At 32.8% G+C, this 17,334-nt stretch overlaps 4 protein-coding genes across 4 annotated transcripts; 2 read left to right on the top strand and 2 right to left on the bottom strand.

The window, feature by feature from the left end:
- Window positions 1-3,023: 3,023 nt before the first annotated feature.
- On the bottom strand, window positions 3,024-5,066 carry LOC105321217 (2-aminoethanethiol dioxygenase). Its single transcript, XM_011419471.4, has one exon. The coding sequence runs from the start codon at window positions 4,979-4,981 to the stop codon at window positions 4,247-4,249; it is 735 nt and encodes a 244-aa protein (XP_011417773.3). The 5' UTR covers window positions 4,982-5,066; the 3' UTR covers window positions 3,024-4,246.
- A 218-nt stretch (window positions 5,067-5,284) lies between these two features.
- On the top strand, window positions 5,285-10,242 carry LOC105321218 (F-box/LRR-repeat protein 6). Its single transcript, XM_034443691.2, has 10 exons — window positions 5,285-5,597; window positions 5,937-6,107; window positions 6,226-6,412; window positions 6,840-6,971; window positions 7,613-7,726; window positions 8,226-8,369; window positions 8,510-8,613; window positions 8,798-8,963; window positions 9,103-9,257; window positions 9,417-10,242. Exons 1-10 carry the CDS (start codon window positions 5,443-5,445, stop codon window positions 9,547-9,549), a joined length of 1,461 nt encoding a protein of 486 aa, XP_034299582.2. The 5' UTR covers window positions 5,285-5,442; the 3' UTR covers window positions 9,550-10,242.
- A 629-nt stretch (window positions 10,243-10,871) lies between these two features.
- LOC105321221 (N-terminal Xaa-Pro-Lys N-methyltransferase 1) lies at window positions 10,872-11,915 on the bottom strand. Its single transcript, XM_011419474.4, has 2 exons — window positions 11,696-11,915; window positions 10,872-11,393 (listed from the first exon to the last, which is right to left on the bottom strand). The coding sequence occupies exons 1-2, from the start codon at window positions 11,846-11,848 to the stop codon at window positions 10,887-10,889; spliced, it is 660 nt and encodes a 219-aa protein (XP_011417776.1). The 5' UTR covers window positions 11,849-11,915; the 3' UTR covers window positions 10,872-10,886.
- Window positions 11,916-12,085: 170 nt separating this feature from the next.
- On the top strand, window positions 12,086-17,247 carry LOC105321222 (exosome complex component RRP4). The gene is made up of 8 exons (XM_011419475.4): window positions 12,086-12,251; window positions 12,350-12,454; window positions 13,679-13,814; window positions 14,746-14,811; window positions 15,357-15,425; window positions 15,557-15,733; window positions 16,558-16,686; window positions 16,795-17,247. The coding sequence occupies exons 1-8, from the start codon at window positions 12,136-12,138 to the stop codon at window positions 16,873-16,875; spliced, it is 879 nt and encodes a 292-aa protein (XP_011417777.3). The 5' UTR covers window positions 12,086-12,135; the 3' UTR covers window positions 16,876-17,247.
- The last annotated feature ends 87 nt before the right edge of the window (window positions 17,248-17,334 follow it).

Raw genomic sequence — 17,334 nt, 5'->3', positions numbered from 1 at the left:
AACCTGTCGATGACGTCACGTTTGTGAACAATAGACTTCTATTTCTCCACTTTTATTTATCTTTAAAAAATTTGGCCCAACTGTTTAGATAATATACAAATGTGTAAATGTTTAACTTGCTAATAAGGTACATCACAAACTTCAATTCAAATTTTTACTTTTTATCATAAAATAAATTTTGTAAGTGGAATTCGAGAAAATTCAAAGTTACACGATATTTTAAAACAGAAATAGTATGCCCATTTTCAAAGGACGTCGCTTCAGGGTTTTATTATCTGCGTGGCACTCTTCATCTCTATATCAAACAACAAAACAGCATATCTACTTTAACTTATTTCAGTCACCAGTAGAGGTAATAAATTTTATATAAAGAAGGCTCGATACTCATGGCCATTTTTTAAACTGTATTAATCTCCTCTAGAAGAAGAGCTCTACGTAAAAATATAGGGAAATACCGAAATTTAAAAGGTAAATATATATTAACTATTTCTTTGCTAAAAATAGCTTATAGCCAAACAAATTACATCTGAAAAGTTTGGCCAGATCTGATGGTTAAATTGTTGACCATCCAGCCTCCTTAGCCAAACCAATTTTAGAGGAGAACTTGATGCTCATGGCCATTTTTAGACTATTTTAATCTGCTTTTCATGAATATACAATTTTTTTTTAAATTTTCCCCTTAAACAATGATTACAATAGCCATAAAACTTGTATCTAAAAGTTTAAGGTAGATCTCATGGGTTACTAGTAGTAGCTGACTACCAAGCCTCCTTCACTGTGTGGTCTAATATTTTAAAGAAGATATGAGCAGATCCAGCAATATTTTACAGGGGAGGGGGATCCTGGGTTAGGATTTCGTTTGCCTGTGATATGAGGGATAACGATTTGATTCTTAACGCATCCGTGATATAACTTTTTCATTAACTTTCGTTTTTTATCATGTCATCCTGTGTTCTCATGTTTTCAATGTTATGAAACAACCTGGTTTGTTTAAATTGGCATGTATTTCATTTTCAAAAATATATTTCTTATTTGTAGGTTTTTACATTTATGATATTAGGAACACTTAAAGTGTCTTTTGAATATGTTGTGTCACAATCGTTTGTTTCTTTTTTGCTATTGTTTAATTTTGAAAATTATTAATTAACTGTCACTTCGCGTGCAGTTTTTAGATACCTTAATTGTTAATTGTTAGCCCATGTAGTTAAATAGAAATTCGGCGTTATAACCAATCAATAGTTTTTAAATAAAAATTCAGTTCAAATTATTCTTATAAGAATTTTGCTGTATAAAACAACTAAATGCACTAGCTGTCATGGCAATTGTTTTGTTTGTGATCATCCATTGTTACGAGCTCCATGCTTCGCCAGGCCGGGAACTGTTAGTGTAAATCGGTTGGTCTCATCAACAGCAGAATTTGGTCATCTACATCAGTTGGTCAAGATATCAATCAGGGAGAACAAATATTGGAAGTGACATAAAATAACGAACGATCAGCAGTTCATTGCTTTTACTCAGCAAACACTCTGACTCAATCATCGGCCTGGATTGATGTCTTACCGGGGGGAGATTCCCAGCATGCTTTTGATTCTTCGATTTGTCCCTGGCAGAAGACTCGAGGGGACGAGACTACAAAAACAGGGGGCGTAGTTAATGATTGCTTTGTCATTTTTAATTTTTTATTTGGGGGTGGGTAAAATAACTTGTAATACATAAGATGGAACAAATGCCAATTTGTTTTTATGTTGAAAACAATTTCGAATTCTATATAATTTTAATTTAATTCAGTTTACTGCTTTGTAACATAATCAAGCAAAAGTATAAACTCCAAGCTTAGTAGGTTAGATTATTATATAACAATCACGAAAAAATAAGAACATTTTCAAAAGTTTCATATGGTATCTAAACCACATGCTCTATCTCTAATCCTTAATCCAAATGTTACAGAATACTTTGTCCACTAGTTTACGGTCCTCTATCATTTTCATGAAACATTCAATGTTTGTTTTTTTTTCTTAATTTTCAATTTACATTCTTAATACAAAGTGGGCCATCACTTTCAGATTATGTTCATAAAAACTGGATCTTATTATTATACTTAGATTATAAAGCACGGGTCCACCCCTTATAATAATACCAGGAATTGAAGTTCGGGGGGGGACACACTATTTGAAAACTTTGGTACGCATGCACCAGTTCGTATCGATATACTTCAAGAATGTATCTTGTAATCGATCTAATACTGAATAGACATTATTTGTGCAGAGGAGAATTTTTTCAAAAAAATCTTCTATATATATATATTGTTTTTAAAAAATCTAATGTTTGAGTATACGCCTAAGATATTTTTAGTTTTTTTTAAATGAAATGATTTAATTTCATGTACATATCTCCTTCGTTGCAGCTAATTTTTCCGTTTTTGGAAAATACCATGCTTTGTGTTCATGTTGCTATATGTGTTAAATCACCTTCCATTTTCAAGGATTTTGTTCGCCGACACCTCTTCCGTAAGATGTGTCGGGTCACAAATGTGAAATTCAAATTGCCTTTGTAATACAGAATAATCTTAATACATTAAAGGGTATAACATTAATGCACAGAATCCTATATTATATTTCATTATCAAAATATGCAGCATATAATATTTTTTCTCGTACTGATTTTTCCCCCGCAGATATAAGGTGATAAAAATATGCGAATTTGACACTTGTCAAGCAAAGAATAGCCTACATGTTAAATGCGGTTTGAAAATTCATGAAAAAGAATTTTATTCTTCATTTTTGCAGGTAAATCCCCCTTCTCCTTACACTCGTCAGGTTCTAATGACGTAAGGAGGGGGAGGTGGGGGTTAGTTTTAATCAGACTGGTAAATGACTACATGTACCTTCTGGTATACAGTATTTTTAAAAAAAACTTGTTAAAACTTTAACATAATTGTCGGCTTTTTTATTTTTATTTTATTTAGAATGGGGCAAAACTGATATGCGTCCTTCGGGGCACGGAAAGGATAGGTAAGTAAGTACTGATATGCTCGATTCTTTTATTTATGAGTGAAAGAAGTTATTAACAAATCACACAAATGGAGTATATCATCAGAAGAAAGAAGAATAAGCATGATTTAATGGACTGGGGTTAAATTCTTTTCTTAATCTAAATGAATGCAAGGTATCTATCAGGTAGAGCATTGTTAAATTCCTGATTCTAATTTCTGTTCAACACAAAAAAAATCTTTGAAGAGTAAACACATATAAAATTTTGAAGAGTATTGGATTGAATAGCTAAAAATGAAAATAAAGAAGGATTTTTAAAAAAAATTAATGTTACATAATTATGCTAACTCTGATAAAATATGCCATGCTCATCCCAATAAATGATACCTAGCTTAGAACCATTTTAACAGGAGCTTTAACTTAAGGCATTATGTGACAATCTCTGTTTGATGATGGGGGTCTACTCATGGTTAATGTCCAGTCATTGGCTTATAGTTTTGAATACACTGAACGCAATGACGCTCATCCGACTTCATCCAAGAATGTTAATTTTGTTGAAACGCGTCAATTTCTCACAGCAGAGCAAATCATGGAAAACAACATTCCGGTTTATAACAGTCTATGAATATTACTGAGCCTCTCTTAGCGAACTAGTAAAGAGGAGGTCAACATTTTAAAGGTTTTTTGATAAACAAACTAAATAGTAACATTCCACAGAAAGTCCAAGCTCTTGTTAAAACAGTTCTAATAAAAATTTTCAAAGAAACTAGTACATGTACATGTATATGGCTTAGATGAATTCTATATACTGTTACACTACCTACATGATACAGAGTCCAACCGTAAAAGATACAAAATTGATCATGCATTTTTTTTTTCTTATGAAAACCCAAATTTGAAGAGTACAATATTCAATATAACATTACAAATGACACTACCATGTCCATAAACAATTGTTCGTGTTTTATTATCCTAACTGACACAACAACACGTTAAGAAGAGATCAAAATAAGAAATATAATATAATATTACATATAACCAGACAACATAAAAGCCCCTTTGAAATAGGTACAGATATTAACATCAGAAAATGTTACAATATTCGTTGTAATTGCATAAATATAGGTTTTGAAATGCTATCATCTACAATAATGCTCTAAGGGGATTTTGGAAAATTGTGTTGCAAAAAATATCAATGTTTTTAAGCACTTTCAAGGAAGAAACATGTGCATACTGTGAAAGAACAAAAGCGTCTTTTATAAAACATTTAAAGGTGGCCCTGTGTAGTCTGAAGTATCACACCAAAAATCATTGGGCTCGGGAATTTCACATAACCACTGGACAGGAGAAGACTCGTTCAATTTATCACTGTCCTCTAAAAACTTGTCTTTGTCTTCTAAAAGTGTGTAATATTGACATGTTCTGGTCATGGTCATATAGTCATACGGAGGTGCTAAAATGTCCAGGAAAGCTGCCATATCTCCAACAGGGCTGATCTCATGGTAATTCCCTTCCTCTGGGGTGAGAACACAGCATTCATCTTCCTCCGACAAAACCACGCTGTCTTTTCTGTGGACAGGGACTAGATTTATCCTATTCGAAGGAAGTGTACTCTTTTTCTTCCGTACTTTATCTTCAGAGAGGTCTGCTTGGCTGAAACTATTGACCTTCATTTTCCCATGGATTGTCTTACACAAGCCAAACATCCCAGGGTGGTCATGAAGGGGCAACCTGGCTCCTCTTCTCATCACAAATATTCCAACGCTTATAATTCTGTCTTCGTACAGTTTCACGTATGTTACAGGCGCTTGGTCAAAAGACGTCGGGTCTCTGCGAAAGACAGATGGTTCAAAGTTAACATCAACTGCTCTGATCTGATTCAGTTGAGACCTGAGGGGTGACAACGAATCTAAATCGAATAAAATCCCTTTAGACAACTTCGAGAACGTTGAGTGTGCAAGTTTTAATGCCTTCTGTATCGGGAACGACATATTTACATAAAATGTTCCAAATGCCAAATGTCAGATGGTTTTTTAAAACCGAAAGTAGAATCTAAAGTTAGATAGCTTGTGGACAACTTGTACGTTGACTTTTCATTATTTCGGCGTAAGTATATCTCGGCGTAATACATAACATCTACAAAATGGATATATATTTTTAAGATAATAATGTAAACTAATGATAATTGACTTGTATCTCCTCATTAAAATAATAAAAGTATTTCAACACGAATATTTTAGGAACGAACAAACAATTTTAAAAGTCATTTAAACGTTTGAGTAGAGATATAATAGAATTAACTTTCAAAAATGATAAACTACACTGAATGTTTTCAAAACATTGTGCAACAATAATTTACCGGGGATAAAACATTTAATTTATTGATAGACAGTGGGAAACAGTCTGCTTGATTGTCATAAATAGATGAGTGTTTTAAACTTATGAGACAAAAATGAAAAGATGTCACAAAGGAATTCTTGGTGTAAGGAAAGATCCCAAGAACCAAATTTTATTTTCCTTTTCTGCCAGAGAGGGCGAGGAATGGCCTTCAGATGACTCGGACTCAGATTTTTTACCATCAGATGAAGAAGACATCAACCTGACCCGGTTTGTAAATTTTCACATTTACATGTATATCTGACAATATACATATTTAATCAGGGACATAAATATATGTCTCTGATTTAATATTGCTTGAAAATAAGTCAAAGATGCAGATGCTGTAAAGGATACAATGATACATGTACATACCCTTTTCTATATCACACCCTGCATCAGCCCAAGTCACCAAAATTAACCAGTGGGCCAAGGCTGGTATTGGTTGCAATTGTATAATAGTATATTCATATATTCAGAAATCTGTATTTTACAGTGATGCTTTCTCTTCTCTCATACATCATACATACATGGAGTGCTTGAATTATTTTTCTTGGAATTTGCTAACAGGAAAAGGAAGAAAAAGAGCAAAGGAGATAACAAACAGAGGAGTGAGAATCCTGCTATGTCAGCTGATACCGTGAAAAAGGGGGTTTTGTGTGCCAGCCTGCCAGAAGAGATATGGAATTACATTTTTCAAATTGCCATAAAAGATTCTGGTCCATTGCCTTTTCTTTGCAGGTTTGTACATGTAATTCAGTAATTGGTTTAATATTTTAAGGTAATTGATTTGTTAGAAAATGTTAAAATGTTTTTAGTGCACTGGGAATTTGTAACACACATTATATTTTTATTTTAGAGCATCAAAAGTATGCAAGATGTGGCATGATTTGGCGAGTCGTCCTTTATTGTGGAAAAAAGTAGACTTGTCTTTTGGATGGATACGTGCCAAACAAAATACCTTGAAGTGGTTGGTCAAAGAGAGGCTCTCTCAATGCACAGATCTTAACCTTACAAGCTGGACTATAACTAATGATCAGTTAAAGGTATAATCCATAGGAAATATCTGCATTATGGCAAGAATTGACAAAATATTGCTTCTCATGCAATTTACCTGCAGTCTTAATGAGCTAGCTTACGAATTTTTAAAATTTTGTAAAATAGATTACAGATGTATGTTTTCTGAAATACACAATTTCACAATTAAAAAAAAAATTAATTTTACCAGATATTGCTAAGTTGAATAAAAAAAATTATATGACTCCATATACCGGTTGATAATTTTATCATGGAATTGTATTTTTTGGCAAAATAAACACAATCATAATTCAATCCTATAAGAGTGTTCAATAATTTAATCCAGCATTAGTTTGGTGAATATTTCAAGATTAAAAAAGAAGACTGGAATGCAATTGAATTGAATCCATCAAGTACCATTGTTAGAGTTGATCATATATTATATCCTTCTTACAGATGGTTTTACGGAACTGTGTAGAATTGAAGGGTGTGAATCTGACACATTGTAAAAAGTTATCTCAGGATGGATTCATGGCCTTGGTGGACAGTTGTCCAAATTTGGAGAAACTGGATGTTTCCTTCACATCAGTATGTATTTGTCTTAGTACATGTACATGTAAATGTATTTAATGTTTTGATTTAGGAAAAAATGTTTAATTATAATAGTTTAACTTTGATATCCAGAACACTGGTATCTGAAATGCAATGCATATGTCGACATGATTTATAAGTCCCAACCAGTATTTTACCCTCGAAATCTCAAATACTCGGATATCTCAAAGTTTTTAAACAGTCCCAGCAGGGTTGTCTCTAAGACCCAGGAGGCGGGGAATTTACCCGCCTAAAGTGACGTGATTACCCGGCTATTATTGCATTTCAAACACAATCTAGCTATAAGGTAGACCTCCAGATCCCCTTCTACTTTTTTATTTCTCCCTTCTACTTCAATTTTTAGAGACAACCCTGAGTCCCATCTAGTTTGAGATATCAAAGTTTGACTATATATCCATGATGTAAATATCAACAGAACATTTTACCTCTTTTATAACATGTATCAGCACTGGTACTGGGTATTGAATAATTTAGCAAAGTTTTTGAAGAACATTCATAATTGTTAGGAGCTAGAATGTGTCTCAAAGTATTTCCTTACTGTCTTTATGTATGGTTGGTATGAGAAAGAGAACTTATTAAAACTTTATGTTTTATATTCTTTTGCATCCATTTCCCAGATCAATGTCAATGCTATCAAAGACATTGTTACAAAGCATGGGCCACAACTCAGAGAATTACACATTGGTGGAAACTACTACCTGAACTTTCCAGCCCTGGCAAACAATATATTTGTACGTAATTTTTTCTCAATATCAATCCTATCATCATCAAATTCTATAAATCTCAAATGAACTCACTTTAATTACTCATGAGATAAATAGGCAATGCCAGTGTATTTTTTAAGATAGTATACTTGATTATGACAAAGGGAATAGATTAATATTTCTAGTTGAGATAACTAGAATTGAGGGAATTTTGGGTTATGGTATTTTGCTGTTATTGTTCGATAACAAATACTAATTACATCTTAGCTGTTTAGTAAATGTACTGTATATCTATTAAAGTGTTCTGTCAATCTATTGTTCTGAAATCTCTAGATATTTGACATAAAGAGAATACCTTAATAATCTCATTGTCTACATCTTATTTAATAGACTAGTATATACCGGTATAATATGTGAATCGTGATTTCAAAGAAAAGTTTCATTATACATGTATACAAGTTCTTCATTACAGACAATTTGTAAATCTTGTAATTTTCAGAATAACTTTCCTTGTGTCTGTTTGCAGGAGAATTGTCCATGTCTAGAAGTGCTTGATGTGTCCAACTGTCGATTTTCTGGAGACTATGTGAGCATTGATGTACATAAGTTTCAGACAGGATGTACAAAACTAAGAGTCCTTCGATTGGGAAATTCAAAGTTCAGGTTGAAGGTACATGTTTAATCAAATTTTAACTGATATTTCTAAAGTAACTGTAAGACCAAGATAAATGGCATTTTATGCAGCTTGAACATGTTGAATGTACAACATAAGCATCAATTTAACAAAGATATTTATGCATTGTTGAACAGAAAACAAACGAGTGTCTGCCAGGATTTGAAGAACTTACAGAGCTGAGTTTGGGCTGCTTAGACTCCACAAAAAGTGGTGGCATTAACACAGCTTTTGTACATGAGTATGCAATCATTTTGTAACATGTCTGTTACTTACATTTTCCTTTTTGATATAATTGGTAAAGTTTATGTAGTGTATGAATTTCATTATCATTATATGATAATGAATATCAATGTAAATGAATATCATTATATTTCATTATCTAAATGATTTTAATAAATTGGGATATTTTTTATTTTATATAGTATACTTGTAAAATCTTCCAAATTAAAGCTTTTGGATCTTGGAGGCTGTTGGAGCATGGAGGATATGACACCCCTTTTGGGCCTTCCTTTTACCGAATTAGAACAACTTTACCTTTCTAGTTCGCCTATACGTTTGAATAATCTACTTGGACCTCTGCTTCAAAAAGTAATTTATTACATGATTGAAACAATTAATATTTAATATGCTGAAAATATAAAGTATGGATTTTTTTCCATTTGTAAAAGTAACTTATTTCTTTAAATGTGTTAGTTTTCCCTGAATAGCCTGCTTTTGTTGGTTGTAGTGTAGACACACTCTGAGAATCCTCCATATTGAAAAAAATATCTTCAGTGGAGACGACTTGGCTACTGGTCTCCAAGAGTTGTTTCCTCCTAATAGTACCAGTGTCCTAGAAATGGTGAATGCTGCCGAAACCAATATCAGTCAGTCCAGTGTTGAGTAAGTAGATACTTGTGAATGTAATGAAGCAAAAGAAAATTTGCATGTACAACAACAGATTATTTTTATTTGTAACAGATTATTTTCATTTGTGTTAAAAGGAATAATGCTTTTAAAAATCTTACGTTCAACCATGCATCTTTTTATTTTTTTTTCCAGGAATATTCTTCGTCACTGTCAGAAACTTCATTACATTAATTTGTCATCGTGTCGTGCTCTGCCAAGAGGAATGAAGCGAGAGTACAAAAACAAAGAGATTGCAAAACTGAAGTCATTTTGTGGAATCAAGTGAAACTTCTCCAGCATAAAATTTGGTACTTTGATCAAAAATTGTAGCAGCTTTCTTTTTCCTTTCAATAAGAAGCCAAATCTTAGTGGAATTAAAAGGCAGACAAAGTGATTAGTGCGGTGTTGTGGTGAATGCGCGTATATTGTTCACATATCTATTTCCGTGAATGTGTTATTTCACCGAGACACAATTAGCGGTATTCAAACACAGGGTTTTTTTTCAGAATTTCATTTCTTTATAGCGACAGAATATCTGGTGTCACCATTGATGAATTCATGTTTACATATATTTAATTACACATGTATAATAGACATCATTTTACATAAAGCCTCTGTATACTAATATTATTTTTGCACTGGGGATAATGTCAGGGATTGTATTTTTGATAAGACTTTACAACTGTTTCCAGGTCTGCTGTGCTATTTTCACATCATTTGTATTACATGTACAGATATTGCACTTACCCGGTAAACCTTTCTCTTGATCTTGTGTGTCTTGTACAAAATATTTATGAAGCGTTCAGGTGTTTGTTTTACTTTTGAATAATTTTGTACATAAAATTCCTAGTTATGCATTTGAATAATTTGATTGGAAAGTTTGTGAAATATGATGGGTTTGTTTATTTACAGTTTCTGTCTATTATGGAATGCAAATTAACCTAAAAACCCTTCATGAAAAATAAATACATGTATCCAGTATATATTTTATAGAGACATTGTCCATGAACGAACATTTTTCAGGTAAAGTGTTGTATAAAGATTTACAAAGATGAGTCCTTGTTTGTGTAATTAAGAAGAATTCATTAGTACATGATTTCATTGACAGCTATGTAGTTAACTCTTTCTGGTTGCTTTTCATTGATGCAACACCTTGAGAGCATGTCAAAATCCTATTCAAATGATATTGCAGTGACATATGTAAAGGAGTAAAAGAGGCAAATGTGAAAATTGCTAATTTCAATGTTTCACAACTTTGTCCCAAGAATGTGTTTACTCTAAAACTACCTAAACCATGCTACATGTATTATGTGTAACTCTACTTGTATATAGAGAGAATAAATCCAAGAGCAAAAATTTTAGACTCCTTTTATATTGATACAAATGAGAACATTTTCTTAGGCATAACATAGTCAAAATAACTGATTTTAGCTAAAAACTTATTATGAACTTTAAGTCAGATGTAGACAATAGGGCAAGGGGAAAAAATAATTTGCATGAATTAGAATACCATTAATCTATCCATGTATTACTTAGGAATGCACACAATTTTGTGCAGAATCCATCAAATTCTTCCAAACATGTATTTTAAAGAAATTTTAAAACAGCAAGAGTTAAAATTCTTTATTGCAATGCATACATGTACACATCATACAATCCTTTGGGGAAGCCTTTCTGTTTTTCACACTTGAGAATCTTAAGTCCTGACTGGGAAATCACTTTGTCCAACTCTTCCCGTGTTCTTGTATAGCTGCTGTCTAGCTCATCAAAATCCCTTTCTTGTGCTACATTTTCCTTTAAGATAATGATTCCATTAGAGGTCAATCCTGACTGACATCGCTGTAGAAATTTGAGCAAATGGTCATCTGTGAGGTGTCCTAGCACCCACTGAGTCCAGATCACATCATATGTACCAGTCCCAGGAGTAAAGTCCTGTAGACCTGAACAAAATAGTTTGTCAACACGTGAGGATTCCTCTCCAATAAAAGATCTTGCTTCATCCAGAAATTTCTGATTCAGTTCTACCATGTCCACTGTTTTGAATATTGGCAGTAGGAGCCTTTTTGTTATCCTTCCTATTCCAGCACCACAATCTAAAGCACGAGTGGTCTCAGTTTTGCCTCCTCCGACCTGATATGAAAGGAAAATGAAGCATTAAATGTAAAATTTGATACATTGAACATAATGAAACACTTAACCATCTGAAGCATCTCTTCCATAGTTATGGGTTCAATGCAGTCTTTGATTATAATGATTAAATCAGAGTCTTTTTAATGGATTTTCAAGTTTAATGTTACCAGCCATAAAGTGTTTTGTCACGTTAACTGTCAACTGTTTTTTTTATTCTAAAATCTTTTACAAACAAAGCAATGTCAGAAGCGTGTTATGTATTATCACTGATAGTGCATGTGTTTTATATTTCTAAAACTTACCATCAGAAAGGGACGGAGAAATGCATGTGATCCATTGATATCTGTGGGTGAAATTTTCGCAAAACCTCCCAACATTCCATCTACTGTGGGAGTAATGCCTTCCCAGTACTTTTTCGCATCTCCATAAAACTTCCCTTCATCATCCAAAGACATGATTTTCTGGTTGCACACTTCTTTCAAATTTGGAGTATGTCGGATCTAGTCAATTTGAACCTAAATTAGTTTTAACTGATCCATTGGTTTGACGTGTGCATGAATTCATTAAATTTTATTAAACCCGCTATCAAAATTTGTTATGAGTTATATGATAGAGTATTGTGTTCAGATTATTTTTAAATGCATTATGAAATAAGAAATATTTATAACTCGAAGCATTTTACGTCTTAGTTATCTAATAAGAACATATGCTATAATCAGAATTTCCTCGTCTTTCGATCACAATGGATATTAGGGTCAGCGCGGCTGGGAAGGACAGAGATACAAGATCACACGTAGAGGAGATTGAAAATCTAGTTACACCAGGGGATATAATTACTTCAGATTCAGGTTTCATGCGGTATGCCCCAGAAATTTCTTCAATTTAATCATGGTAATTGGATTACAAAAATTTAAACGATTTTTAAAATAATAAATTTTCACAATATTTTTAAACAGAGGACATGGGACCTATAATTCTGAAGACGACAGATTATTAGCTTCCGTAGCAGGGGTTGTGGAACGGGTCAACAAACTGATTTGTGTCAAACCCTTAAAAACAAGGTATGTATAGATTCACAGACACTGCTCAAAGCAATCATAAAATTAAGAATTGGTCCAAACTGTGCGACTGTCACAGATGTTCAATTGTCAGTGCTAGATAAGTCAGCTGATAAAGCATCTGACAGGTGTCAGGAGGACTAGGTTGAAATCCCCAAGGTGGTCTGACCTTTAAGACTGTCTCCCCCATCCCTTTTGTGACGTTACATTTGGCACTGTGACCAGCCTTGGAATTGACAAGATGAACCCCCCACCAAGGACTTTTGACCCTGCAATATTGATATTTTACGATGGAGACTATTTAAAGAGGGAGGAATTTAATCACAAGCATGAAATAGGTCCGGTACTCGTTTAGAGCATTTTGCATATAGTCTCAGTCTTATGGTCTCAAATTCAATCTTTGTGTCATTTGATTATTTCCTAGGGCTAGTGTTTCAGTCTTGGTCCAGTCCATTGTAATTTTTTCTTTCCCATTACAAGATTTTTTTCTTTAAAACAAAACATAACAGGACATGCCATCTGACATTATTTGAGTCCCACTCTGCACATGCCCTATACTGAACAGTCTGTCCCATTCAAGTGATATGTCCAATGTATATGTTTTCTCCACTAGGCCCAATCTGGTTCATACCTTAAACTATTGAGTAAAGGATGTGTAGTAACCTTAAATAAAGTTTCTAAGTCAAAGTTAAAAGTCAGCAGATTGCTGAAAAGAATCCTTTTTCTGATCATACATATATAATTGTTCTATTTGGTTCTATTTAGCTCATACTAAGATTAAGAGTGAATTTGGGAAAATGGTGTGTAATGACCATGTTCCAAGTTTGTAGATTAAAGATGAAGGTCATAGAATATCTCTTTGAAATCCATTCCAGGAGCACATTTTTCTCTCCCATTTGCCTACTAGCATTTGTTCTGACTCTACAAAAAGACCGTCTTCATGTAAGGGATGTACAGTGACATTGAACCAAGTTTCTTTGTCATCTGTCAAAGGCATAACAGAGCTATGTGTACAATCCGTATCTGTACCATAATTGTATTTTCTCTTCTTTACATTATACTACACTCATATAGTGCTTGTTGAAAAAAAAGATGCGCTTGAACTAATGCATTATTAAATCAATTATTTATTAAAGTAATTCCTTTTGAGATGTTCACAATCTTAATGATGTCTAGTTTATTTTTGCATAATCAACAATGTTCACCACTACATTGTATTTTATTTAGGTATAATGGAGAGATAGGGGATGTGGTGATAGGAAGGATCATTGAAGTCCAGCAGAGAAGATGGAAGGTGGAGACTCATGCAAAGTTAGATTCCTCTCTCCTTCTGTCATCTGTCAATCTACCTGGAGGAGAACTTGTGAGTTTTATTAATGGCAGCAGACATTCAGGAGTGCATGTTATTCTAAAAAAAAAAATTTCAGCTTTATGGGAAGAAAATCCAATACTGAGTTACAAGCGAGTTACAGAAGTTTTGTTTACAAAGCTCAAGTTCTGTCATTGTTTACATATGTGTTGTATTGGGATAAGTTTCAATCTATGTTACTTTTTGATAAAATTATTCATAAACACATTGAATCAGTTTATCTTGTTTGCCACAAGTTATTTTGTCAAAGAAATTTTGTGAAAGAAATGGTTATTTCTTTACTTAACATCATTTATAAACAAATATATAAGACTCAAGCTTTGTTTACATAACAACGAGTTCCTTCCTCCATATCTCTGTTTACATATGTATTGTATTGGGATAAGTTTCAATCTATGTTACTTTTTGATAAAATTATTCATACACACATTGAATCAGTTTATCTTGTTTGCCACAAGTTATTTTGTCAAAGAAATTTTGTGAAAGAAATGGTAATTTCTTTACTTATTAATAACATCATTTATAAACAAATATATAAGACACGAGCTTTGTTTACATAACAACGAGTTCCTTCCTCCATATCTCGCTTGTAACATGACTTCTAACATGCAAATTTTGGTGAATCATTCAAAATACAAAAGTAAACCATTTAAAAAAAATGAATAAAAAACTCAAATCATGTAGGTCCCATTATAATATAATTAGAAAAAAGTGATTTGAATGTCCTATATTCACTATTGATGAATATCCATGGTATTCTAGGTGAAGGAAGTTCAAGGTACTCAGAGGTTCAACTGAATTATAAAATCCATTTTACTCAGGATACATAAACTACCCATAAGCTATTGATAAGGATTGTTTTAGATACTTTGTAGATTTACAGGTGTGTTGGTCCAGAATTACATGAGCATGTTTCTTTTAACAGAGAAGAAGATCTGAGGAAGACGAAAAGATGATGAGAGAGTACCTTAAGGAGGGTGACCTAATTAGTGTATCCTAGAAAATTAAAGATTTAAAACACTATAAAAAAAAAACAACCTGATAGCAGGAGGTCACAGATGATTTATTTTTTTAAATGTTTAATAATTACAACTTGGGTGAATGACAAAATGCACATTTTAAATTTGGCATGTTTATTTTTTACGTATTTGTTGATGGTAGTACAAAGGAAACTCAAAGGTTCCCAAGACTTCAACTCATTTGCTGTAAAATTGTGAAAGGAATCTTCATGACTTGTTATGAGAAATAAATATATATTTTATTCATTCTGCGATTTATCCTCATGTCTATGCTCAGACATAAAGAAAATACAAAGCATGGATCTTAAAAAAAATATCCCATCAGAAATCAAGAGGAATCTATATGTACATCTTTCATGTATAATTGTTAATGTAACCGTAGTAATGTAGAGAAACTAGAGACTTTTGACCTTCAATGTTACTTTTACACACCAGTATTGAATCTGATGATGTTAGTGCGGTGCATTCAAAAATTTGAAGGAAAAAAATTTTTGTTGTCCTTGACCTTTATAATCAGGCAGAGGTCCAGTCTGTGTTTGCTGATGGCTCCCTCTCATTGCACACAAGAAGTCTCAAATATGGCAAGGTGGGGATAAATTATTGAGAATTTTCAATCATCATGTATTTGACTCATAAAAATTGTACTTTATGATATAGTTTTAGTAAAGTTTATATATTTTTGCAAATACTGGTACATGTATTCACAAATTTTCACAGCTTGGACAAGGAACTTTGGTCCAGGTTTCTCCGTCTCTGATTAAGCGAAGAAAAACACATTTCCATCACCTACCTTGTGGAGCCACCATTATTCTGGGAAACAATGGCTATGTGTGGATCTGTCCGACGGAAACAGAAGAGATGGACCAGACAGGGGGCTACGAGCTCAATTTGAAGGTAACAAATGTAGAAACATCATCTATGTACTTGTCTGGATTCTACTTCAGTCTGCAAATTTACTTTTTATTACTAATAAAATCATTGGTTTATCACACACTGTTCAATTTCCCTGCCATTTAATAAAAATTTAACTTTTAATGTCATTGGAGTTGTTTGTCTTGCAAAACTACATAAACAATTAAAATTATTATGCTATTTATAATATTTTCATAAGCCCATTTTTCCCAGAAAATATAATTCAATTTGCAAAGCCTTTTGACACTTGCATCATGCATACATTTATCATAACAGACTCAAATTACCGGTATTATGGACATGTACAATAAAGGGTGTAATATGTTCCTTGAATTTGAAATAAAATCTATTCATTTAAGCATTGAATCCTCATTTTTTGACAGATTTAGTTGCATAATTGCAACAAAGTGAATAATGTGTGTAAGAGTGTGAAAATTTGTTTGCACATTCCTTTGCAGTTACGAGACTAAATCTAAAAAATTAGGATTTAATGCTTTTAATATTTACATTTTTTTAACCTCTTGCGTTTGACTGCAAGTGTGATTTATACCTCAAATTCCTGTTTTATCATAAGGGTAAGTTCAAATTAATGGAAGAGCTACTGTGAAAGCCAAAAGTGTGAACTTTGGTTTTCGCTTGTGACATTGCACTTTTTAAAACAGCTAGCATTCAGTGTTTGTGTCATCATAATTAAACTCATTAACGTGTTAGTACCCTGTCTTTGTTATGATTTTATTTATGCAGTAGCTTTCCACACACTTTACAAGAAAAAATGTAAATATAACTTAGTATCATTCAAATTTTAGCCGGTACAGAGGTCAGACAGAGAAGTGGTTGCTAGGTTACGGAATTGTGTGCAGCTGCTTGCTGCTCAAAAAATGCAGTTGTATGACACCAGTGTACTTTATACCTATGAAGCATCCCTTAATTTTAAGGTATATATATTTTATTATGTAAGACATGTTATAACTTTTATACTTTTTGACAAGTATTTTTTCATATGTGATTGACTTAATTCTAATACTATATTTTTTTATTTTCAGATTAAGGATATTTTGAAACCAGAAATTGGGTTGGAAATCCTTGAACAAACACAACATAGACTGGAAATAGAGGGAACATGATAAATGGACTTAAATTTTGCATTGAAAGATTTTCTTTTTGGAATTTGAATGGTTGGAAGACCACACTATTACCCGGTAATACAAAGTACAGAACTTAGAATCTGACCATCAAGTAGCAAGTCAATTGATCACACTCCCACAAAGACTGTGTTCATGTATATATATCCTGACAAGTGTACTGTTTCCATGTATACATGGACAGTATCTTTTACAGCAAAGCTCACAAATCTACTCATTTTGTTAAATCATGTGGTTAATGCATGCATAGTACATGCACTTTGTTATACAAGACTCCTTTATTTTCATTCTACAATTTTTTCATTACTGGTACATGTATGACTAATGAACTGAAAATAAAACCAATGAGCTGTGGCCTTTTCTTCTATTGATTGAAAGTAAAAAATGTTGAAAAAAAATAAAACTGCTAATATTGGTTTACATATTACAGTTAGAAAATTG

This window comes from Magallana gigas, chromosome 2 (assembly GCF_963853765.1).
Source record: "Magallana gigas chromosome 2, xbMagGiga1.1, whole genome shotgun sequence".
Lineage (NCBI taxonomy): Eukaryota > Metazoa > Mollusca > Bivalvia > Ostreida > Ostreidae > Magallana > Magallana gigas.
Note: the sequence above shows the minus strand (reverse complement) of the source record. Positions and strands in the feature narration are given on the sequence as shown.